Here is a 25,732-nt window from a genome sequence, read left to right as displayed (position 1 = left end):
GAGAGAGCCCCCCTAGGAGAGGAAAAGCAAAGATATGGCAGGTAAAGATTGAACATTAGCAAAGCTAGGTAGGAACAGTAGCACTATGTATGGACCAAGATGAATCTTATTGTTCTCTTGCCTTCGTGAAAACCAAACTTACGTCAATTTTTTAAAATTATGTTTTGACTAAATCCAGAATTTTTGTACACTTCTTGGCCCATTACATACTGTATCTTTGAAAATTCAACAAGTATCTGCTCATTTTTTTATTATTTTATTTTATTTAAAGAACTGTGTGTTACAAGAGATGCTACATGAGAAATTAGGCCACCTTTTCAGAACCTTGCTATAGAAAGGAGCAAAGATAAAGTGGTAATTCTCCCTTACTTCCAGCAGTTCATCTCCACTGAACAGCTTGCCACTTCGTCCAACTGGCCCTTCTGGTAAAACAGATCGGATGAAATGATGTCCCACTGCAGCTTCCAAGCTTATCCCTAACCCGCTGCTTTCACTAAATTTGTTAACTTCAGCCACCTAAAAAGATTGAGAAAGTTATTTTTCAGTCAAGTTCACATACAAAGAAACAGTAGTTTTAGAAGGGAAATATTAAACTTCTTGGATATATTCTGCTTTTAAACTACAAGTTCACTCATTTGAAAGAGCATCTTTGCTCATTAGTTTTACATCAAACACAAGATGGAATCACCACAGAAGTTGAAAGGAAGCAGCCAGCTGTAACTTCCCATTTTACTTAGAGGACTACAACTGGTGGTAGCAAAGACTACCCTATAGATGAAAGGTATCCAGGTGGAACTCCAAACAAATGGAATGAAGGCTAATATCAAAGGGCTCAATCCAGCAGAAATTATGCAGCTGCAAAGGCTAATACAGTTTTTTTTAAAAGGAATATCTTCTATGCTTGCAGTGTTGTTGTAGCTATGTTGGTCCCAGGATATATGAGAGAGAGAGAGAGAGAGAGAGAGAGAGAGAGAGAGACGGGTGAGGTAATATATTTTATTGAACCAACTTATGCTGATGAAGAGACAAGCTTTCGAGCTCCACAGAGCTCTCCCCAGACCCAAAGGACAACTCTTTGGAGCTTGAAAGCTGGTCCAATAAAATATATTTCCTCACCGACCTTGTCTCCCTCAGGTCTTCTACACAACAGTCATGGATTCACCATTAGATGTTCCACACAGACACTTCCCTACTGGAGCTCTGTAAACTTAAATTTACTACATTTGTAGATTTCCAGCTGTACTAGTCAGTGAATGGGGGTGGAGAGATTGGAGCCATGGCCCAACCTCCTGCTGCCCTGTATGCTCCTCTGAGGTGCTTCATATTTCCAGGAAATACAGCGGAGAAAAATCTTCATAATTTCCTGAGCACAGAAACGGAAATTCTGGCTACCCCTACACTGGGTGTACAAGAAGGGAGGATCTTTCCACCTAAATTCAGTACATACTATTTTCACAACTGCATATACCAGGGGTTGGCAACCTTTCAGAAGTGGTGTGTCGAGTCTTCATTTATTCACTCTAATTTAATACAGTAATACATTTTAATTTTTTTAGAAGGTCTCTTTCTATAAGTCTATAATATACAACTAAACTATTGTTATATGTAAAGTAAATAAGGTTTTTTAAATGTTTAAGAAGCTTCATTTAAAAATAAATTAAAATGCAGTGCCCCCTGGACCGGTGGCCAGGACCCAGTGTGAGTGCCACTGAAAATCAGCTCGCGTGCCGCCTTTGGCACACGTGCCATAGGTTGCATGCCCCTAGCATATACAAATAGTGTAACTGCTTGTACTAATGGACAGTTACATAAGTACCTGGTCATTATCACACAAAATTACCCCTTTAGCCGGTACAAATGCAGTCACTGTACATAAGAAGTTACATTGCAATAGAGCACACATTTTAGAGTGTATATTTGTGGGCATGCAATTTTGAAAAATCAATCCCTTCATTGAGTGTTTTCATTGTTTATTATAAATGCCTCATGCAGTAGTTTGATCATTATACCAATCAAAACAATTCACTCGTTACACAGAGTGGATGGAGGGTCCTAAGTAGAGCTGAGTGAATAACTGATTGTTCAGTTCAGTGGCTGATCAAAAATCTGAAACAAATATGATTCGTTTTGAACCAAAACTGCATATTTTCATTTTTTCTTAACATCATGAAAACCTTTTATTCGGGTTGAACAAAACATCTGGAATGCTGATTTGAATCAATATTTTCAAAATGAAATGATGTTTCATTTCCAAAATGCTGTTTTGAAATTAAGTGTAAAATAGTTTGTTCAGAAATATCAAAGCATTCTGACACTTCTGAATTTTTCTTTTGCATTTGGCCAAAATTATTCACTAAATTTGTGAATTGTTTCAGCACCCAAAAAATCCATTTTCCAGCAAATAGTAAATTTGCTCAGAAGCCTGCGCTTATTTTTGCTTGTCTGGCTTACTGCATAAAAATGTATTTAGGAAAAATTAAATCTTTACATTCCGCATTTAAAATAAAAAAAAACATTTTGTGAGTCGGTAGTTTAAAATGCAAAATTGTATGCAGTAAACGGTACAGGTAAGCACTAGAATAAACATTTAATAGTAATAACTAGGGGTTACATACCACTATCTCATAATTTGTACCCATAATCCTCTGCCATTTATTCTGCAATACTGCTTCTCCTGTGGAAGTTAGCTGGAAACCTAGAAATTGTATTGAGGTTATTACAATGAAAACCTGACAGTCTTATTTCTATAGTAAGTAAAGTACCTGGACTGTGGCAACACTTGCACAGTATTCCATAATATTGAAAATACTATCATACATTATTTACAAGTGCAACATGCGTTTCCTCCCCAGTTTTAGATTTAGCAACAGGAACATTAGCAATTTTAACATGGAAAAAATGGTTGGAAAGACAGTTTGCACTATTACAACTTTAGAGTTGCACCTGCAGCACCCAAACATTTTGTCTATGTAACACACTTGTCAAATTATTTTTAATACTACTTATACTATTTGTTTCTATCGCTGCCCTTAGTAGTATATTTCAAACATTACACATTTGCAGAGTGGAGACCTCATACTAAAATTCCTTCAGAAAAACATCTTTTTAGCTTACTTTTGTGTCTCTGTTTTTTGTATTTAACACTAGCACAAATAGCCTTCAACACCTATTAAGCCTTATTCCATTCAGTGCTATGTATGCTTCAAGGAGCTTCTTTCAACTCCTCTCTTCCAAAGAATGCAGTCCTCACTTATTTGACTTTCCTGAATAACTAAGGTCCTTGGGGTCTCTTTGGTTACCTTCTACCATGCCATCCCCATTTCTATTAATGGAGAAACTGCAAGTACCTTCTACCTTTTAATAACATAGCCCACTTTTTTGAACTGTGAGGAAAGGACTACCAGTGGTAGCTCTAAATGCTGTTTTTACCCATTACACTGACTTACACTTCCAGTTTAATAAAAATTATATTATATCATAGGTATATCTAAATTATACTATTGCATGCTGATGTAAAATGAAAACTGGTAGCAGTAAGATATATTTAAAGCTTTATACTGTATGTTTTTCCCAAACACATGAAGTCCAAACAAAGAGCTGGAAGAAAAAGACGTAAGGATGACTCCTGGGGCAAAATGTTCAAAAGTAGCCTCAATCCAACCTCAAACAGTGGAGGGACAAGTTATAAGCATGCCCCAAATGTCTGAGTCTCACACACACACACAGAGCGCGTGAGCCAGTTTGATGTTTACATACCTACGGCGCTGATACTGCAAACTGCTCCTTATGAGCAGGCACCTGTGCGCACGTAGAGCAGCTTACATGACAAAAGCCTAAGTACCCAATTCGCACACATTTCAAGCCCTCAGAATTGGAAGCACAAATTTAGAGGCTGCTTTTGAAACTGTGGTCCCTAGAGGGCAGTGGAAGAATAAAATTCTTAAGTCAAATTTTCTTCATAAAAAGAGAAAACACATACATCAGAGGTTATGGGAACAACAAAGGCTTTATTAGAAAAGAAGAAGGGGGCAAAAGAGGAGAATGCTGTGAGAAACAGTCATGTGCTAGGCAAGGCAGTAAACTCCAGTCACTCTAACATGATCTAAAGTTTATATGCAACTGAAAACTACAAAGAAATAGCAGCTTTCTGTTGTTCATTTTTTCTCATTTAAATTGATTCAATTCTAGGAAGGGAAACAACAGTGTTTAGATAAAAGAGCTAACAGACACAGACAGAGAGAGTTGGATTCTCATGATGATACTGACACAAACCAATGAGAACCTAGAGTGACCAAGCAAAAGCTACAATACCAAAGCTACAAAGATTGAATTGTTAGTAGAATACTAAGAACATATTCTCCAAACATGGGTGCTAGTGACAGGCTCAAAATCCCAGCTTTAGTTGCCTAATGGAGCTAGGTTCTCAACTCTCATCAACTTTCAATGGGAAACGGTTCTCTAATTCCCTCAGGCTACTTTAAAAATCCCAGCTCTAGTCTATATTTAGGCACTTAAATAAAAATAAGGCCATTTATTTAGATATCCACTGGTACTCATGTTTGAAAATATTTTCCCAAGATCAGAAGACTCAGTTGGGAACAAAGCATCTGAGTGGAACCTCTTAAAAATAAATAAATGAATAAATTTGATCATCTACCCAGAAAGACGGAAAGCAACTGACAGAGAACTCAGAAAAGTAGTAAATTAAATTAGAGAACTAGTTGGGATGGCATTTTTAAGCTGCTCCCTAGATATGGAATGTACCCAACGGTTACATGCCAATTAAGAAACTGTAAGAGCTTGGTATTAGATAATATAGCCTTCCATAGCACATCAGTGAGACATAGCAGCTCAAGAGATAGGAGGAATGGAAGATAGAAAATAAGAATTTCAGGAAAGGGAACAGGAAAGTGACAGTGTTCCAATGAGCAAGAAGTGTCTCACTTTCAAACACTATCAGAGAATAGAGACCTCCAAAATAAAGGCAGTTTAGGAGATATATCACAGGGAAGTCCACCACAAGAATGACAAGTGTTGGATGGTCACAGAAGGTTGGAATGAAAATGCTTAACATGAAAAATAAAGAATTGACTAAGACCAACTGGAATTAGTTTACTAAACTAAAAGGCAATTTGCCAAAGCAAAACTGCCTCACGTTTTGCCTTAAACACTGAGACGTTCATCTTAGTCTTAAGTATATACAATTACACTCAATGACAATACTTGCTTTCATACAACCAGATTTTGGAAACTCTCTTCCATTGTCCACCTGTATAATCTGAGACATGCACTGCAGTTAACACTGGAGAACCTGAACAAAATGATTGTTTTTTATGTAAGCACATACAGTGCATTTTCACAGGAAAAATTCTATTGAATATTAAGAACCTGATTCTTGTTGTTTACTGTCCTCTCCAGTGTGTACCACACCAGCACTGCACGGCAGTGGTGGAGATCCCTGCTCTCTTTCACACTGTTCTGGAAAAGAAGAAGAAGATCCTCAGCCATTCTATGCATTTTAATGCTCACCAAGATCTCTGCCATGCCATCCTGTATGGTGCTAAGTGACCAAGCTACCACAGGGGGCAACACGGAGAAAGAGGGTCTCAAGGCCTTGTAGGATCTGGCTCTGTATTGCAGTGTTTAAGAAATGGTTGCAGGATGTGGTGCATTTAAAAAGAAGTTTTGTTTTCTTTTAAATGTTGTTTTTTATGAAAAGTTTTCAATAAAAAAAGAAAATGTCCATAAGTTGCTAGAGCCATTACTGTTATTTGGAGGTATAAGGACATGATTGCTGGATACTGAGAACATGCAACATTAATCTACCATTAACATTAATCTACCAACTCTTTTTTTTTTTGTGTCAAGAAGCTGACATTGATCTATAAAGTCACATACCTTTTGGCCCTGGCTAATTCAAAGACTGCTTCTCCCTTTATGTGCCGCTATAGCAAATCGAGATTAACTAAACTGCAGTCACCAGGCTTGGAAATCTCTGGGCAGTAAGAAGGAGGGTCTTGGCCATGCAATTTATTTTCTTTATGGCTTCAGCTGAGCCTGAGGAATGCTAACCTACAAGACACAGTGTAAAAGGCTTCTATTCTCTCAAGATTTTGCATGAAGGGGATGATTATAGTTTAACTTGTGAGTTGGCATCTATTTCTGTTGATAATAATCAATGAATTAAATGAGTTGTTTTAAGAATTCTTCACATGCATACAGAGCCTATGTGATGGGGGCATTGTATCATCTAAAATATTAACAAATTACTAGTAGTACACATGCATCTCAAGAAGTGAATACATGATATAATGTTAGATGCTTCCATTAAAACCTTGCTAATCTGCATTTCAATCACTGGCAAGCCTTACTTTTTACAGGGACTTCTGACCTGGGTACACTTGAAGCACTGTCCAAGACAGACATCAATTGTCCAGGATGTGCCCATTCTCTCCCCACACACCACTCCTCTTTTATACCCTCTGCCCTTATACCCTTGAGATTTACCTCTGCTCACTGCAGAAAGTACGTCTTTGCTAACCCTACTTGTCCTTGTATGTAGCTTCACTCACACTTGAGCCATGACACAACTTTGCACTCACTGCCTCACATGAAGCAAGTATTTGAAAGACCAAAGCCTTAGTGCAAATCAGCAGAGACTAGTGCACAGATTTCAAAATCTGCTTCAGAAACGTAATGAATAATGCCACTGATTCTCAAAACTGATTAAAATGTACCGGGCTGAATTCATCCCTCGTGAAGCAGCACTGAACTCAATTGAGTTACACTAGGAATTAACTAGGCTCAATACGTCCAGTTCATATCCTGTGAAGAAAAATATTTCCAGCTACCTTACAGCAAAGCCAGTTTTAATTACCTTTGGCTGTGCCGTTATCCATAGTTTGGAAAATTAAGTCCTTTTCAACAGCAGCAGTGAAGTCCTCATGGGGCTGAATGTGATTTTCCTGCTTAAGACCTCTTCTGATCAAAGTGAGTCGAACTGTTTGTCCTGTGTGCCGCAAAACCTCTACTGCTTGTTGGTTGGTAAAACCCTGAAGATTTGTTCCATCCACCTGAAGGATTAAACATCTCATTAACCAGCAAGCCACTACATGGATAAAATATTCAGAAAAAGTAAATCACATTTGTCTCCAAGGCAAAATAAAATGCCAAGGGCACTACTTGTTTAATCTGAGCACAAAACAAGGGGGGGACAGAGGAAAAAAAAAAACAATGCCACTGTGGCCTGATCGACACCAGGCACTGTGCCTATAATAGCCCACTACTACTACCGCCATAATAGCAATGGTGAAAGCAGACTCCTGGTAGCAACCAGTGTTCTTAGCCCTTTATCATGTCGACCTACTCTGAGCCGGGTTACATAGCAAAGCACTTAGAATGCTGGTGGGCCTCCAGCAGCTTTGTTCACACTAGGGCTCCCAACAGTCTGGAAAGTGAATGTAAAAAAAAAAAAAAAAAAGTCAAGAACAAAAGTCCTCTGTGATTACTGGGTTGGGGCAGGAGATAAGAAGGAAAGAATGGAAACATCTTTTAGTCGTCTCGGAATATTCCTATTATATGCAATACTTAAAACTTCAAAACCTCTTCCCTGTTTATTCGCTATTTATCAAAGCTTCACAGAAATTAGATATGGAAAAGATGTTTTACTCTAGGCCATCAAATCCAATCCCCCAACCAATCAAGGATTACATTACATTTTTTGTCCAGTCCACAGTTTTTAAAGGGCTGAGCAATGGGGCCTACACAACTGTCACTGTGAAACTCTTCTACGGTCTAACAAGCCTAAGTTTTCTTTTCTCAAATTCATTCCATAACTCTTAGTAATATACTCTTCCTCTTCCCCCCAAGACCTAAAATACCCTAAACTATTCCTCTCCCTGCTATCTTTATCTTTCAAAAACTTACTAGTGATATCATATCCCTTCACCCTGGTAATGGTCTTATCTACAGAATATACATACTTCATACTCAGTTATTTTAATTGTGTGTATGCATGTGCGCGTGCACATACTGTAATTTCCTTCTCCTCTTTCTTTGCACATAGCTAAGAGGCCAATTCTGACATCAAGACAAAAATGATTCCTGCATTTGTATTCTGAATCCCCCTGTACAATACATCTTATGAAGAACCTTCAGAGAAGTTTAAAAAAAACCTTCCAGCCTTTCACCCTTAATATCAGTATTTTTTAAAAGATTCTCTTTCATCTCAGTGCTGCTAAAGAACTGTAGTGGCATATTTTATTAGGTCTGCTTGGAACTACTGAACAAGCAAGTATTTTGTAGAAATAAAGAACTCTCTATTGCTAAGAGAAAACAAAGTGTCATTGATTTCTTTCAAAACAAGGGGGGAAAAATCCCCACTTATTTATATAGCTAGCATGACCGGAAAGATAGTGTGACAAAATATTCAATCAAAATGAACGAGATGTCATTTCACACCCAATCTTTATCTGTTTGAATAAGTATTCTAAAATGATACCAGCATATCTACCAAAAACAACAACAACAACAACAACAACAAAAACCCTCCCACAGTAACAGGAGGGATTTTCTCATGCAAATAACTTCACATTCTCAGAGTTGGCTGTATAAGTCTTGTGTCCGTATTTACTTACGGCTATAATTTGATCGCCAATATGGATTCTACCATCATGTTCAACAGCACTGCCTTTCGTAATGCTTTTCACAAAAATACCAGAAGGTTCTGGGATTTTAAAAAAGAAAAAGTTATTTAATACCAAAGGTTGTCCAAATTCTGTAACAATATTTCCTTCCCCCACCCCTAAAAAAAAAAAGTGGTATCAAAGTGAAGTAAAGTGTAGATTTTAATTATTATACATCCATTATTCTTTTCACAAAATTATCAGTGTTTTCATCCCAAGTGTTTAGCCATCCAAAACCCCCATTTCCTTCCATGAAAGCAGGACTAGACCTTTTACAGTAAGCAAATATTCTAACCATGACTGACAAAACTGACTATAAAAACTCCACAGAACCCTTGCTACAGGTCTGACCTAACCCCCAAAGGCAAGGAAATTTAGCATGCATCCTGCATACATCCACTGGTTTGTTTATTATAAATATGACAAAGCCACATGGTTCCTTTTCTATTATATTTTTAAAAAGTCTGGATGAACAAATACGTGCTTGGCTTTCCTAGGGTGACCAGACAGCAAATGTGAAAAATCAGGATGGTGGTGGGGGGTAATAGGAGCCTATATAAGAAAAAGACCCAAAAATCATGACTGTCCCTATAAAATCGGGACATCTGGTCACCCTAGGCTTTCCAGAAGGAAGAACTTACAAATGGAAAAAGCTGCCTATCTAAATTAGGACAGCATTATAACTAGAAATGGGCAAGAAGAGGAGTTTCCATCCCAAAGAAAATTTTGCATTTGCAAAAAAATATTTCATTCCAATTTGGAATGAAAAGTTAGATATGAAAAATTTTCTGTAGGAAGAACATTTTCCAAAAATTCTGTTTCAGAAGGACGAAAACAAAGTTTTTCAGAAATTTCCCTGGTTGGGAAGCAGCCAGTATGTCCGGCTCCTAGCCCTAGACTTAGGGGCAGCCAGGGTGGTCCGCGTGCTGCCCCGCTCCACACCTGCAGCTTCCATTGGCTGGGTCAAGGCAGGGGAGGAATTAGCGTGAACGCAACTCGCAAGTGCTCAGCAGGCGGCTGTTGAGGGGTCACGTGGTGCATGCCTCTCCCGCTGCTGCCCGGCCCTCTTCTCCTCATGCTCCTTGTGTGGCTGGGCTCAAGCTGCGGTGTGGGCCCTGCGGCACACCGGGGTCTGTCTGTCGCCCCATCGCCGGCACCCAGGAGTTCCAGGTATGTGTATCCCTGTCTCCAAGTGCTGGGAATGGAGCTGCACCCCTATCCCCTGTCAGTGCATCCCTCCCCGTCCCACCCCACCGCACCCCCCTGTCCCCCTCGCTACATCCCTCCCTGTCCCCCCCCTGTATCTCCATCCCCCTCACTGCATCCCTTTCCCATCCCATCCTGTCCCTCTACACCTCCCATCCCAGCCCTGTACCCTTTATAGCACTCTCCCACCCATCCTCTCCACATCCCAAAGCTGCCACCCCCATGTCCCTCACGCCCCACAGCCCTGCACCCCATTCACCTCCATACACTGCTGCACTCCCATTATGTCCCTATACACCCCTATGTCTCCCACATCCTCATGCACCTGTGGTCTTCTGCCCCCCCGCTGCATCCCCATCCACCCCACATACCCCCCACATCCCCTCATCTTTCCTTCACTGCCCCCTCTCACCTCCATCCTGTTCTCATCCTTGGCCTCTTTCCCTCCCCATCCTATTTCACACACACACACACACACACACACACACACACTCACTCTCTCTTTTCCCCTCCAGCCCAGCCTCCTCCCTTCCCAGCTGGGTGATTTAGGCACCCCTGGAAAAGTGTATGAAAAAGTGTCTCTGTGTAGGCAAGCGTGTGCATGCATGCACTGTATGTGTGTAAGAGACTGTGTCTCTTTGTGTAGGGAGGTGCGTGTATTGCACATGTGTGAATAAAATGTGCAGCCTAATTCTGACTTTTATTCCTTTTGCTGGCTTGCACACAAAAAAATTGATGACATCAAATATGTATGTATTCATTTCATAACAAGAGAAGGGAACTCTAAAAGAAATGTATTATTTCTTTAAAAGTGAATGTTGTTGACTAGTAATTGCAGAAGAGCCAATGTATCATACATTTCTCCCCACCTTTGTCTAGTTACATTATAAACTCTTCGTTGCAGACTCTCTCTTTTTATGTGTATGTCCAGCAACTACCACCCTGGAGTCCTGATCTTAGATGGGGTCTTTAGGCACTAAACAACAATTGTAATATTAAATAATGTGGAAGTATATGTGTCAGTAACTCCACCAGAGAGGTCCTTTGGGGCCATCTGCCTGTCCCAAGTCAGGGTAAAGGAGGAGGCCACCCTGTAAAAATCAGCTTGCTACAGAAACGCCAACAATAGAGTTAACAGAGACTTTTAGCCTAGAAAAGAAGGGTCTTTGGGTGGGATCACCCTTCTTACAACCAGGAGGATTACCATCGGCACATGGAGGTTGCAGCAGAGAAATACACCTTCAGGTTAATAGCAAAAATGGGCTATACCTGGAACCAGCTAGAGCGAATGGCCCAGGATAGAAGACTATGGAGATCTGCATGAATGAATGAATATGTGTCAGTGCATGCTAGATGTGTACACAAGAATACACATGTATATCTGCAGGTAGGCGTGGAAGTCAGTTTCTGCAGATTTATTTATATAGGTATCCGGACAGGTGTGCATTTCTGTGGTTGTGCTCTATAGATTTGTATTTGAACTTCAGGAGTAGGCCTTTAATGGGCCCATTGCAGCTGTGATAATGTGTGGGCCTAATTCCACACACAAAATTACAGTAACTTTAGTGAACCAAAAACATGGAGCTGGTTACAAAAAATGGGAAGAGGGGAAGGAAAAAATTATGAAAACCTTTGTGAAAAAATTTTTTTTTAATTACCCTTTTTGATTTTCTTGCTGCCAGCTCTAGCATTCTGCAACAAATAAACCTGAATGTAGCATAATACGTCTGTAAAAACAATTAATATGCCTCTTTGGGCCTGGTAGTGAAAATGAGCAGGTGAGAGAGGGTGAAGGAGAGCAAGCGACGGAGGGAGCGGGGATGGAGTGAGAAGGGGGCGGGGCCTCGGTAAATGGGCAGAGCAGTGGGTGGGGCAAAGACATTTGGTTTTCTGGAATTAGAAAGTTAGCAACCCTATACACAAAGCGGGACTAAAATCCACGTGTTTCACACTTTCATGATTGAAAATTATAATCTCCGAATTTGTAGACTAAAATCAGAGGATAAATGAATTTCCTAAATTGTCATTTTAGCAAAACACTTACTGCATTTTGCAGAGGAGCATTTTAAAATGTTCCCTTTTAAAACGTGGGCCCTGCTTTTCTCAATAATTCTTTCGGTTCACTATCTAAATGACAGTCTCCATCAACTCCAAACACCTCACACACACAATCTGTCAGCTGCTTCTATTCTCCAATGCTGCCATCCTGTCTCCCTTAGTCACCTGCTCCACTCTCACAGAGAGCATAGGAGCCAGGAAGGCCAGTGAGGTTATAGAGAGTATGCTCTGAGGGATAACTAGCAGGCAAGCAGGGACATCAGATGGTGAGCAGGAACATGGGGGTAGGAAGAAAGAGCAGGCCTTGGGGAGGCATAAGGAGTTGATTACAGCTTTTGCGGGAGCTGGAGTATTAAACATGGATATATAATCGAGGAAAGAGGGTTTTTCATTGGGTTATGTGTGTTAGAACGGTCCACAGCTTTGCAGAAGGTCTGGGATTAGGGGAGGGGGAAAGTTGAGTGCCTTTGTACTAGGGCAACACAGCTAAAAGTCTCCCAAGTGCTGCTGCCTCAACATACCATGCAATGATAAAGGAGCCTGTTAGCTCCACGCCAAAAATGCATTGTAGCTTGCAAGGGCTAGTCAAGGACTCAGATAGTGATCTCCCAACTTTTTAAAGGTGTGTTGGTGCTTCTGTGCAACCACGACTATTCTTTAACAAAGGTTTTTGGTTGGAGGAATAAGTAAGTTAATCAGCCATTCCCTTAGGCAGTAAGATTTCCTAATATACCAAGGTGCAATGGAGTAATTCAATTAGCAACATTTCAGACATACATCCTCGCTTTTGTGAGTCAGATATCAGACCCACAACATGTTCTACACTTGAAATTTAATTTGTATTTTTAAAGGTGATAGTAAGTGGTGCTAGGAGAAGGGGAATACATAAATTGTGCTTCTTCCTTGCTATGGCAATTGAGGCTTCTTTTGATTGGATAGGTCAGTGGACTAGTAAGATTTAGTCAAGATGTCTGCATTACTACTCAGAACCCTCAAAAGGGATGAGGATAGTGATTACTGTACTAACAAATGTTTCATATTATCGAAATGCTATTTCTTTATGTTTTTCTCAATATATACCAGGACAGAAAACACAGCAGCAGCTATTTGAAAATCATTATGGGGCAATCTATTAATGTGTTTTAATAAGAGTACTGCATCAATTTGCCTCATACAGATGCATGATAGATTTTTACATCAGTTCTCTCAAAAAAGTAGTTGAAATTATTAGAAAAATAAATTACTATATGTGCACATTAATTTTTTTCTAAAAAACTCAGTGTTCCAGATTCTGCTCTGAGTTGCACCAGTGCAAGTTTGAAATAACCTAATTGAAATCAATGGAGATAGTGGACATCTATACTGTACTGATGTAAACAAAAGCAGAAATTGGTTCACTGATTTAAAAATAACATCAGCTAGAACTGCCTGCAATACTGCAAATACAAGTCCTGCAATTTACAGTCTCCATAATTCCCTTTAAAATACAAATATTTTTTTAAATAGTCATATATCTTAAAATGACTGTATCAATTTTTAGATCCTAGCCTATTCTATCTGAAGTTACAACTCCTAAAATAATCCTTAAGATGTTTTTTAATGAAATCTTTTTTCCCTTTATGTACCAAAATGTCTAAATCAAATTAGAAATGCATATAGGCTATTGTAAGCTGCACTTGATATAAAAGCAAAAACTTCAGGAATTTATTTTAACATTACCTGAGGTTTTGTCTCCAATGTAACCAGCAATAGTTATTCCTAATCCTTGGAGGTTTTTAGTGAGTTCTACATCAAATTTCTCTCCATCTTCATCAATATCAAAAGAAGTCTCTGCCTAACAAGAGAGTGTAATGAAAAAGGAAACCTTTTTTTAAAAAAAAGAAGCTGCATTCCATGAAGTCAAACGTTAAAGACAAATGTCAAAGACAAAATAGCAACTTTTATTCTGCACCAACCCTGATATTCAGACAGACAACCATATTGTACACAGACAACATTCCTCACCAGAATGTTACTGGAATCCTGACACTTCTCAACACACACACACACACACACACACACACAGCTCTAATAAGCTGAGCAATATATGTCTTGAACAAGAACATCACAATACATGCTTAAATACAGGATGCAAACAGTTCTGACATTCCTTTAATCTCAGCTTTAAACAGATCACAAAGGCTTGTGCTAAATTTAAAATAACCACAAACAAAAAGGTTTTTTTAACTCATAATTTTTCAAATAAATGGCCAGTAATTTTAGTTATTTTTTCTTATACATGCCAAGTTTAAAACATAATGGAATCTATTTCCAGTGAAACAATTATGTTTCCTGTTTTTAGCAAGACTTGAAATTTCTATTTTAGAAGGTGGCAATTATACTTCCAGCTATTTAAATGATGACAATCACCACTAACACCCACTATAGTCCTCTGAACTTCTGTGACAGAAAAGGCTGTTGGTAATTAATTCATTTATTTATTGCTAACGGAAGTGCTTTGATTACAACAGGAGAATGCACATTAAATGGCCACGTCAATAATGTCTTATTAAAAAAAAACAAATTGGAAAACTTCACTTTGAGGCATCACAGAACTGGCTTTTTTCAAATGTTTAAAATAAATGTTCAGTGGCCAGATTACCAGCTTGGGTAAATCAGCATAACTCCACTGTAGTCCATAGAGCTATGCTGATATACACCAGCTGAAGATCTGACCCATTTCTTTATCTGAATAACTCCATCTAAAAATACAGTCAAGCACAAGCAAAGCATGTAATTCTGCAGCTCTAAACCTACCTCCTTCATATTACAGGGTTATAACAATCTATGTTTAGAGCCCAATAATTCCTTCCATTTCCATTAGCTGATTAGTTTCCAGAAGTACTAATCTCTCCTGAGACTCATGAAGAGGGATGCCAGTTTCATGGCATCATCCCTGTGTTTTTGATGTCCTGTAAAAGCCCCTCTGCTTAAGGCCCATCCTCCCATCCTGCATTTAAGAGTGAGCCGCGGATGCCTGAGGGGGAACTGCATCAGCGACAGTCTCCAAAACTTTGGTGGTAAATGTCCACACATAAGTTACTGCAGCTTTCGGCATCATTAACTGAGTTTCTATATTCAGCAAGGGAGATTTGTGCAGACATAGGGCAGCTGCCCAAACACAACGCACCTCCTGCCAGGGACAAGGTGGTGAAAAAAAAAAACCACAGGGGGGGAAGAAGGAGCTAAAAAATAGAAGTGAGTTTTTGGCATTATTTCCGTAGTAGTAATGGAAGCACTGGATAATATCATCCTCATGATTGCAACCTCCAATACCAGCATTTCACATCATGTAACAGCCAGAACAACATAAATCTAGATGTTCTGATACATGAAGTCAGGAGAATCAGCTGCTTTTCTAAAAGTACTCTTACAGCAAAATAATATATGCAGGGTGGTTACTGACTCCTCTATTTGATGTTTCCTGCAAAGAAACTTCTGTTGAAATGCTCTGAATTGAGACATTTCCATTTTAAAAAGGGGGACAATTCTGATTTGCAAACAAGGGTCAGAAGAGCTAACTTCTCTTCCTCCCCCACCTACCGCCCCCCCAACCTTTGGGCATTGTGCAAATAGTAATCTCCTCTCAAACTATTTCAAGACCACCTAGTGGGCATGTAGAACCCTGCCTATGATATAACAGGAGGGGTGAAGTTATCTGCCTATTCTATCCTCTTTCTGTAACATGAAATAGCTATGAGTATAAAATCAGTTATCGAGGGGAGATTATCTGTCTTAAAAAAAAAAGGGAATTTTCTCAAAGTGGTCTATATAACTTAAAGAAGTGTTTTAAAATCATTGACATCAGTAGACATATTCCTAGAAATAGTAAGAAAAGCTGAAATGAGAAATTTATTATGGGGTATAAATAAGATCTATTTTAGTCTTAAAAGTTTAACAATCTTCTCTCATTTCATTCACTTATTTACATGAGGCTATTTGTGTGTGCTCATTATGGGACTGATACTGCCACACTTAAGCTGAGTAGCTACTCATTGCATTGAACTAGGCTATGTTATAAACACACACAAAGATTTTCTGCTTCCTATTTTAAATTTACAGCTCATTGTGACATACCTACTATAGTGTGCTTTGTGAAAAAGTGGTAATTCTCATGATAGGAAACATCTGAAGAAGTGAACTTGACATAAGAATTGCACTTAGATTACTAATGCTTTCACTTTCCTGTATTTTCCATTTTTTCCCTATGTTAACATCTTTTCCCTCAGCATTTTTTTCTGAATTTTAAAGGAAGAAATCATGGAGGGGTGGCATTGGTAGACGGGGTATACTTTGGGAAGTCAGGAGAGAGAGAGAAACAGAACAATGGAGGAAAGAGGGAGTGTCAGAACATCAGAGGAGGTAGCAGCTGGGTGACTGTCTGGCATTGGGTAGCTCATGAAGCTGTGTCAGGTTACCAAGGAAAGGAGCTGCAGCTGTGTGCTGGCTGGCACAGTGAGGAGCTATCTGACGGATGGTGATGACAATATAGGGATGAAGAGATGTGCCTGGGGAGGAGGAGACGGAGAGGCAGACAGAGGAAAGTACTGCAGATCCAGCTGGCCCACTCTAGAGAAAGGGTTGCAAAGTTCAGGGAGGTGCAGCAACACATTGTTTGTTCAGCTGTCCCAAAGCACCACTAACTGGCACGTCCAAGTTAATGGGCACGTCCAAGTTAATGGGCTTAAAAATTATTTCCACCACACATGTCTTCAAGCCTGGATCCTGAAAGAACTCCATCCATACAACTCCCACTCACTTCAGTGAGGCTCCTTACACACTGGGCTTGTAAGATCCCCGCTTTCCATAGCTAAAGGATGAAAACATGGCTACTGGTCATTAAAACACTGGCCCCTGATAGAAATGTAATATTATCCAACTGGTAACAGAGTGACAGTTGCCACATTTTACTGATATTTGTTTATATGTACCTGTTTCTCTGGTATGGAAGTTGGTACGGGGGTTGATGGAGGGACGGCTGGTGGAGGTGGTTCCTCTATGGGACCTCTTGCAATGACCAGCTTCACTCGATTTCCACACTGTCTCAGCACTTGTGCCACTTGTTCACTGCTCATTCCAGCCAAGTCTGTATCGCCAATTTTCAGGATGTGGTCTCCGCTGCATAACCTTCCATGCTGGATGAGGAAATAAACAGCCAGTCACAATTATCATAAAAAACACTAGCAGCCATTTCCCCCTTCCCCCACACAAACAATCATATTGGTCAATTTAACATGTGCTCTGCAAATAGTTTTTAAATGTCATGCCATACATTCATGGTGGGGCAGAAGAAAAAGATTATGCCCATGTGTGATACAAGTACAGTGGTATGTGTACAGGAAAATATTTTTAGAAGTGGAGACCAACTTCTGCATACAAAACTGTGTATAATTATGTAAACAGCTTACACATTTAGCAATTTTATACAAAGATGGGAATTTTGTCTTCAAAACCTCCTTGTACACCCACTAATGCCTGATTTGCACCTGTAATTTCAGTAATTTTCTGAACTGTCATTTGTGCACACACAAACATGCATTTGATCTTGGGCCTCTTATTTAAGAGCTGGCCCTCGGGATTAACCATGTTTTTTAAAATAAATTATATTTCTCAGTTACTGTGATATCACAGTTATTTATATTGTTTTAAAAACATTCTTCAATTATTTCTTGTTTCTTTTATTTTAAACTGTAAAAATGTTTCAAGTGAATTTAGTACCCATGAAAGGTATTAAAACTGACAAGACTGGGGGAGTGAATTCATCTGTTGGTCCACAGAACACATGCAGCATGGACATCAGCAGCACAAGCTACCCACAAACCGAGCAGTGTTTAGTATGTCTATACTACAACTGCAAATGTGATTGCAGCAAGTGTATACCTACCCAAGCTAGCTTTAAATCTAGCTGGCATAAGAACCAGTAGCAGTGAAGCCACAGCACCATGGGCTAGCCGATGCTGAAGTCCACGTTGCTGTGGTTTCACTGCTATTGGTAATTGCACTAAGCAGATTAAAGCTAACTTGGGTAGGTCTACGTATGCTGCAATCACGCCTCCGATTGCAGTGTAGACATTCCCTTAGTGACTCAATCCTGACCTACAGAGACTACAGGTCAGAGGGACAATCTGTCTCTGAGCCCATTCAATCCTTGCGCTCTTTGCCATAACTGCTGAAAAGGGTGCCCTTGGTGGTAGTTTTGTGTTATAGACACCTCCACACTGGGAAATGGAGTGAGATCACCAAACTCATCTCACACAGGTCACTATGATGGTAATAACCTTTGGTCATTTCCAACTTGGGTTGGATTAGATGTACAGGTGAAAGACTATTGTGCTATTTATTTCAGAGTTAGAAATGATATACTTATCAGCACACAATAGGAGTGGTGCAAAGTAATAGATTTAGGAGAGTGACTGAACGCCAGATTCCACTTTTGGGTTTGTATGTGCAGATCCCACATTCTATACATGATCATTAATAAGATAATTTGCCCATATACATTACTAGCATCATCTTTTTCTTTCAGCCTACAAGGAAGAAAACTGTCACTTAACATTATTATGGCAGATTTACATGATAAATTTACCCCACACTAAACAGTAAAGAAGAAATTGTTAGGGGGGAGTTTACCTGATCAGCTACTCCTCCTGGGAGGATGGTTTTAACTATCACTCCAGTTGACTTTCCTCCCACTATCCCAAATCCCAAACCTGATCCATCATTCACCAACTCAATGGTCTCCACATGCTGCCAGTGGACCTACAAGGAGTAAACTTGTAAATAAGCTTGCAAATGACCGAAGTAAGAACACACCTATTAAATCTTGTCACAAGACACTTATACAGAATTTCTATGACATATTTTTGAAAAGAGGGGAGAAAGAAAAACTAAAGGCAGCTCTATATCAGTTACTATTAGCCCACTGGAAAGGAAGGTGGGCATTTAACAAGTAGAATTTCTCCACTATGTAGCCTCTCCACGAATCTGTTTACAGATCAAATTCTTGGGGATACTGGGAGGTGGTGAGTGCCTTCAATTCCCAACGCAGTCAAAAGGAATAAAATGTGCTTAATATCTTATGGGAAGCATTTAGCATCTCACTGGATTGGGACTCAAAGTCTCCTATAATGTAGATGAGTCACTCTCACCAGAAGTCACATACATGCACTGAAAAGGGGTTATGGACCCAATTCTCAGCTACAACTAAGGGGGAGACTGCATGAGTTCTACTCCAGTTCTATTCCATCCCCAGCATAGATGAGACCAGCCTGGCAGCTGCTGTAAATGACACACACTGGCTATGATTCCATAGGGGACCATTCACCCAATAGAAATAGCTGAAGCACAGCTCACTCTAGCCAAACCCTGACCCCAATGGGCCCTTACACCGGGAGGCTGCATGACTGGCTATGCCAACTCTATTCTCCCTGAGGAGTCATCCATGCCAGAGATTACCTCAACAAGGAAAATTCAACAAGCTTTCTATTCCCTTTACACCATGAAAGTAGCATGGGTTAGAAAATCTGTGCCTATTCAAAGAAATTAGGACATGAACAGTACTATTCGTTTAAGTAGTGTAAATCATTATGATTACATCACACAGCATCAGGCATTTTCAGCCCGCTGAAAAGGACGAAAGCCTCTTCAGTGTAGATCCAAATAATCAGCTACCATTCATTTCACATTCCACTTCAAGTCAACAGCTTTGTGTACATGCAGAACTGTCCCCTAAGTGGTAAGCAGAGGCTCCCAGGCTACAACCGGTAGTCTGAGGTTGATATGATAAGAATGGAATATTTGTTGCCAATGGTTTTCTTTCTGGGCTTGATGTTGTGATGGAAGTGGGAGCTGTTCTGAATGATTTATGGATATTCTACGCCAGCGGTCTTCAAACTTTTTTTCTGGTGACCAGTTGAAGAAAATTGTTGATGCCCGCAACCCAACAGAGCTGGGGATGATGGGTTTGGGGGGTGGGAGGGGCTCGGGCTGGGTCAGAGGTTTGGGGTGTAGGGGTGAGGGCTGCAGGGTGGGGCTGGGAATGAGGGGTTCAGGGTGTGGGAGGGTTGGGGCAGGGGGTTGGGGTGCAGGAGGGAGTCAGAGCTCTGGGCTGGGAGTGCAGGCTCTTGGGTGGGGCTGGGGATAAGGGGTTTGGGGTGCAGGAGGGGGCTCTGGGTTTGGGGGGGGTCATGCCAGTGGCAGGGAATTGGGGTACTGGAAGGGTCAGGGCTCTGGGCTGGGGGTTCAGGCTTTCGGGTGGGGCCAGAGATGAGGGGTTTGGGGTGCAGGAAGGGGCTCAGGGCTGGGGACTGAGGCACAGGCTTACCTCGGGTGGCTCCCGGTCAGCAGCGCAGCTGGGGTGCAAAGGCAGGCTTCCTAACCCCTTGCTCCCTCCACCTAGGAGCCGGACCTGCTGCTGGCCGCTTCTGGGGCACAGCATGGTGACAGAACAGGTAGGGACTAGCCTGCCTTAGCCAGGAAGCACCACTGACAGGACTTCTAACGGCCCAGTCGGTGGTGCTGACCAGAGCCGCCATGACCCAGTCCTTTTGTGGGTCGCAACCCAGAACTGGGTTGCGGAATAGGTTTGAAAACCACTGCTCTATGCTGTACGTTGACCTGCTTATTGGGGTGTTCACTGTGTGAACACAATGGTTTCATTTAATAGTGCTCTGTAAGGAAAAACAAGCAGGCTCAAGATAAGCCACTTCTCCGCAAATGCTTTAAGGTTAAGAGACAACACCAGAACAGGAAAAGGCCCACGCACAGAGGAGATCAGCAGACCTGTGGCAAGTTTCAAAACGAACACGCTTTCAAGAGAGGGTGAATTTGGGGAAACCAGATTGAGAGACAGGAACCTGCTGGGCACATCTGAAAAAGTTAAACCTTCTGGGGGTACAATTGAGGGACAGTAAGCCTTGGGTAAGACAGACATGCATGCAGATTTTTTTAAACACTCTTTTGATGCTTTGTTCCTATTGTAAAAATAAACAATAGTTGGTTTTAAGAAGGCTCTCTGGTCACGACATACACCACTGGTCACAGACTGCCGAAAAGAAGAGTTCATATTCAGTTGGAACTGCAGGGTAAGAGCTGTTGTTACACAAAGTACTGTAGCCCAGTCTAAGAGTTGGAGAATTGTGTATTTCCTCCCTGGTATAGACCTGACACCTGAGACGGTGCACTCGGAGAGACCAGAAAAGGAGACAGAGGTGCAGCTATAGCCCTATAATCATGATAGATGTCTCCCCCAATCGGAGACATTTGGAATGTGCCTCCCTTCCCACACTTTGGCCTTCTGCATGCTCCATTTGGCCTTCTCTGCCTATAAGAATGAGAGCATAAACAGGGAGAATGAGCTTGGCTGCTAGTACAGATCAGATTGCAAAGCCCCACAAGTTTCTGTTCCCTAAAAGGAGAGGAGTAGATCACAGGAGGAGATTCCATTTGCTGCTCCTTCCCAAAAAGCTTTAAAAGCTGGGATTGCAATGGATAAAGGAGAAGTGCTCTATTTGCCTCTTTGAAGACAGAGAATTTGACACATGGGAAGAAAAGGCATGACCACGCCCCAGAGCCCCCTGGACAATCCTGAAATGTTTCCAGTATTTACAGGAGGAAAGGTACAGCCCAACTGGCCTATTTTGGGAGGAAGAGGTCAGGAGCGGGGGAAAAAAATAAATAAATGGGTTACATAGTACAAGATATTGTAAGCCTATATGCACCTGAAATTGCAAACATAGACGCGGCCCTTACATTTGGGAGGTACTCACCGGGTTGGAATGGGCAGAGACTGTGCTAGCAGCAGATGGAGATCGAGAAACTACAGGACTGATCAGCTGAGGCAAGGAACCCCTGGCCACAACTAGTTGGACATTATCTTTTGCCTTCTGCAGGATGCTGATAGCCTGTTGATGTGTAATTGTCTGATCAAGGGCTTGTCCATTAATAGCAAGGATTTGATCTGCTTCCTTCAGCCTTCCATCTCTGTCACAATTGTATAAACAAAACAAAAAACCACACAAGAAAAAAAAATGTTGCTACAGACATAGTATTTTGACAATTTTCCAGTATTTTTATCCTGTTTTCTATTTTCCCCACTTCTTAATCTTTCCCTGCAGTTTTGCTACAAGGTGCTATTGTGGCACTCGGGAGATCAGCTCCCTTTGAAGCTAATCCCACTGCCACTCTCTCCTGGCTGCTACCCCCTAGCTAGCTCCCTTCTCCCTGCACCCCCATCCGAGACTAAGCATATTAGATCTGAGCTGCTCCCATCCGTAGCCTGGGAACTTATGTTTATTCTTGACTTTGAGCTTGCTTAACAGACCAAGTGCTCTACTTTGTTCAATGTGCAAGTTCTGAATATTCATCAAACCATGTAGTGGAACATACTTTCATCAAGATCCTAAGAAAAACCAATTTTCTTTTCAGCAAGAGGGAGAGAATGTATGATAAAACAGATCCCTTTTAAATGAAACACCTACATAAATTATAAAATAAATCATTTTGTGGCAAAGGAAGTACTGATGTACAGTCACACAGTGAGCCCTTTCCCAGACCTACTTCAAAAGAATGTGTATGAAATCTACAGATGAGTTACTCTTAACCTTTATTGCTTCAGAAAGATTCAAACAAGCAAAGGCTCTTTTTCAAAATATATACATGACAATGCTCTGTGAAACACACATCAAGTCGAAAATTGGTTTCTCCATATCACATACTTCTTTGGTTGCCTGGCTTGGAAAAGGAGCCAAAGTACTTAGAAGTGACCAGGAAGAAATGTCCTCTAGCCCCAATCCGGAACATTTTGCTGGGAACTGAAATCCTCTGTAAGATTTATTGCTTCAGGGACTCTCTAATTTACAGTTGAACAGTTCTGTACCCCACTAAAGTGACCCTAGAACTGACATAGTACTTGTTTTTGCTTCAAGGAGTTGATTCAATAAAAACATGTTTCAGCTTATCCATTTGATTAGGGCAACTCAGACCACTTGCATGGAAAAGTAATTTGAAGGTGGGCCTTAAACAGTCTAGAAAAGATTGCTCCGATGAACAGCAAACCATATGTTGCTGAGTTTAACTCCAGGGCCCATATACTGCACTCACCTGAATGGCTGTGTTCAGACCAAAAGCAGTTTAAATACAAATCTGTTGCCCAGAGAGGTGAGCAGGGAGATCCCATGCAGGGAACTGCTGCATATAACCGAGGATATCCACAGGGACTTCCCATGGCCACAGAGAGGTAAACTTAGGCAGGAGCACAGCCAGTGGGTTCATGCACAGTGCAAATCCACTGGGTAACAAACCCTCTAGGGCTGGAGGGGGAAAGCAGAGTGGACCAATGCTCCTACACCTGCTAATAGTCTCTAGGAGTAGGGGCTTTCCTATGTAGCTCCTAAGCCCAAAAGTTCTTTGTTCAAGCCTGGCTTGTGGGATCAAGATTAAAGGATATTTTCACAAACAATAATTATTGGTGAGTTCCAGGTAACATTTTCTGGCTATATTTGGTTAATTCCTTTTTCTTTTTTTCTTTCTTTTTTTTTTAAGTGTAAGCATATTAGGTTAAGCACTGTTTGTAATGGCATTCTGATCCCCTGACTGTTGCTCTACAGATCCTTACTCTGCAAACAGCACTGGTAACTCCAGTGGGGATACTCCTGTAGTACATTACCATTTAAAGGAAGGGTGTCAGAATCTTGGTCAAAAACAATTGGCTCAAACATACATCTTTGAAACTATTGTTTAAGAACTGAGGGGACTATTCTATCTTCAAAGGTACACAATATTCCCCAGTAACATAAACGGGAGTTGTACCAGGGTACTGAGATCAGAATCAACTCTTTCATCTGGTAGAATAAATTTTAAAAATACTACATCAATGATGATACAGAGATCTAATTACCAATGCAGTAATGAGATACTAGGATTACATTTATGATTGAAATTTTATTAATGCAAATCTTAATTCTCAATTGAAAAGCAGACTTCAAATGCCTTGGGCCTAAGAGTAAGAGAGAATGGGTGGTGGTACTGTGAATAATGACAAGCACAAACAAGGATACCAATGACTAAGTTAAATTATGACAGGTTTCAGAGTAGCAGCCGTGTTAGTCTGTATCCGCAAAAAAAACAGGAGTACTTGTGGCACCTTAAAGACTAACAAATTTATTTTAGAAGCTGCAGCTCACGAAAGCTCATGCTAAAATAAATTTGTTAGTCTTTAAGGTGCCACAAGTACTCCTGTTTTTTTTAAATTATGACGTCATTATTCAGTACCAATGATCTCACCTATATGCCACGCTTCCTTCTTGGATCTCCTGCACAAATATTCCCAGTTCCCCTCTGTTTTCACTCTTCAATCCCACAACACTAAAGCCCAGCCCACCACTTGGAGGTTTAACCAGCTCTAAGGTCTCGACGAGGCGACCCTGTTCAAGCAAAATAAACAAAAAGGTACAAACATTAAATATACTCCAAAGCAGCATTAATGAACCATTTTAACAAATTCTTACAACCAGAGTAGACTTTGCTCAAGTCAATAAATGAATAACTTATTAGAACATACAGCAAAACTATGGAATGCTGCATCCAGTTGTGGTAGGGTGACCAGATGAGATGAAGAAAATATCAGGACACATTTTGGAGGGGAGGGGTGTCTGCCGGTGGAGAAAAAAAACAACAGTGCTGCTGGAGGAGCGAAATATCGGGATATCGGGACAAATTGTGTTCCCAACCAAAGATCGGTCGGGACACGGGAAAAACACCCAAATACTGGGACAGTCCCGATTTTATCGGGACGTCTGGTCACCCTAAATTCTGGTATCTCTGTGCTATACAGAAGTTGATGGAAGGATTTCAGAGAAGAGCAACAAAGTTGTTATAGCCTGGAGGAAAAGGCTGAAAAGAGCTAGATACATATAGCTTGGCTGAGTGGTGACTAAAGGGAAACCTTAAATATCTATAAATATTTGAAGGAGGAAGAGTAATTACAGAGTATAACTAGGTATAACGGAATGAAATTCAGAAAGAGAACATTTAAGCTTTCAGGAGAAACTTCCTGACAGTATTGTCTATTAGACTGGGAAAGAATCTCTCAAGGGAAGTGATGGAAAACCTCTCCCCTGAGTCTCTTAAAAGTAAACTGGAAATGCACTGAAAGAACATCTTGGCCAAATTTTAACCTAACGTCCCTTTGTACAACCTGATTGAAGTCAATGGAGTGGTAAGTCAAGGCAGACTTTGGCCCACTATAATGGCAGAGAGGTGGACTAAATGGCTTAATAGGTCTTTTTCACATCTAATTCCTGATTCTATTATATACTTTATTAATCCTTTAACAGCCCATAACAACAAAATTCCACTGTGAGAGCCACAAAACTGATACAGACTCTGATAATCCACACTCTTTCATATATGGAATGGCAGTTCTTCACATATGGTGAGAGAGGAATACCAGAATGCAGATCTGCTGTGAAGAATATTGCTCCATTAAGAGAAGTGTAGTTAACCATGCGGTAAATAATAAATAGCACAGTACCAATGCTATTTTGTTGAGAATATTTCTATGTTTATTCTAAAACTCCAAGTGCTTCTCAAATAAAAAGGCTAGAAATATTTTGTTTCACACAGCAAAATAGTTTAAATGGGGAGGGGGGGTGTTTGCTTTTAAAGACTGTAATTCATTTCTCTTTAAGCAGAAGGATAAAAATAAAAATATTTTGAATTCATTCAACAATTGCAATGATCCACTA

At 40.5% G+C, this 25,732-nt stretch overlaps 1 protein-coding gene across 24 annotated transcripts in view; it reads right to left on the bottom strand.

The window, feature by feature from the left end:
* Nucleotides 1–25,732, bottom strand: part of MPDZ (multiple PDZ domain crumbs cell polarity complex component) — a 129,238-nt gene that overhangs the window by 82,595 nt on the left and 20,911 nt on the right. For 23 of the 24 annotated variants that reach the window (XR_005600213.1, XM_039543672.1, XM_039543664.1 and 20 more), the window contains 10 exons: nucleotides 24,270–24,409; nucleotides 21,755–21,968; nucleotides 18,618–18,746; nucleotides 16,919–17,122; nucleotides 13,668–13,782; nucleotides 8,637–8,725; nucleotides 6,878–7,073; nucleotides 5,389–5,478; nucleotides 2,616–2,695; nucleotides 370–516 (listed from right to left, as the gene is read on the bottom strand). Coding sequence is in view for 23 of the 24 variants with exons in the window: in XM_039543672.1 (XP_039399606.1) it covers nucleotides 370–516; nucleotides 2,616–2,695; nucleotides 5,389–5,478; nucleotides 6,878–7,073; nucleotides 8,637–8,725; nucleotides 13,668–13,782; nucleotides 16,919–17,122; nucleotides 18,618–18,746; nucleotides 21,755–21,968; nucleotides 24,270–24,409 (1,404 nt within the window). In the remaining variant the exon portion in view is untranslated. The remainder of the gene's footprint in view (nucleotides 1–369; nucleotides 517–2,615; nucleotides 2,696–5,388; nucleotides 5,479–6,877; nucleotides 7,074–8,636; nucleotides 8,726–13,667; nucleotides 13,783–16,918; nucleotides 17,123–18,617; nucleotides 18,747–21,754; nucleotides 21,969–24,269; nucleotides 24,410–25,732) is intronic. The other variant, XM_039543673.1, reaches the window with a different exon arrangement.

This window comes from Mauremys reevesii, linkage group 6 (assembly GCF_016161935.1).
Source record: "Mauremys reevesii isolate NIE-2019 linkage group 6, ASM1616193v1, whole genome shotgun sequence".
NCBI lineage: Eukaryota > Metazoa > Chordata > Testudines > Geoemydidae > Mauremys > Mauremys reevesii.
This window is presented reverse-complemented; position numbering and strand designations above follow the sequence as displayed.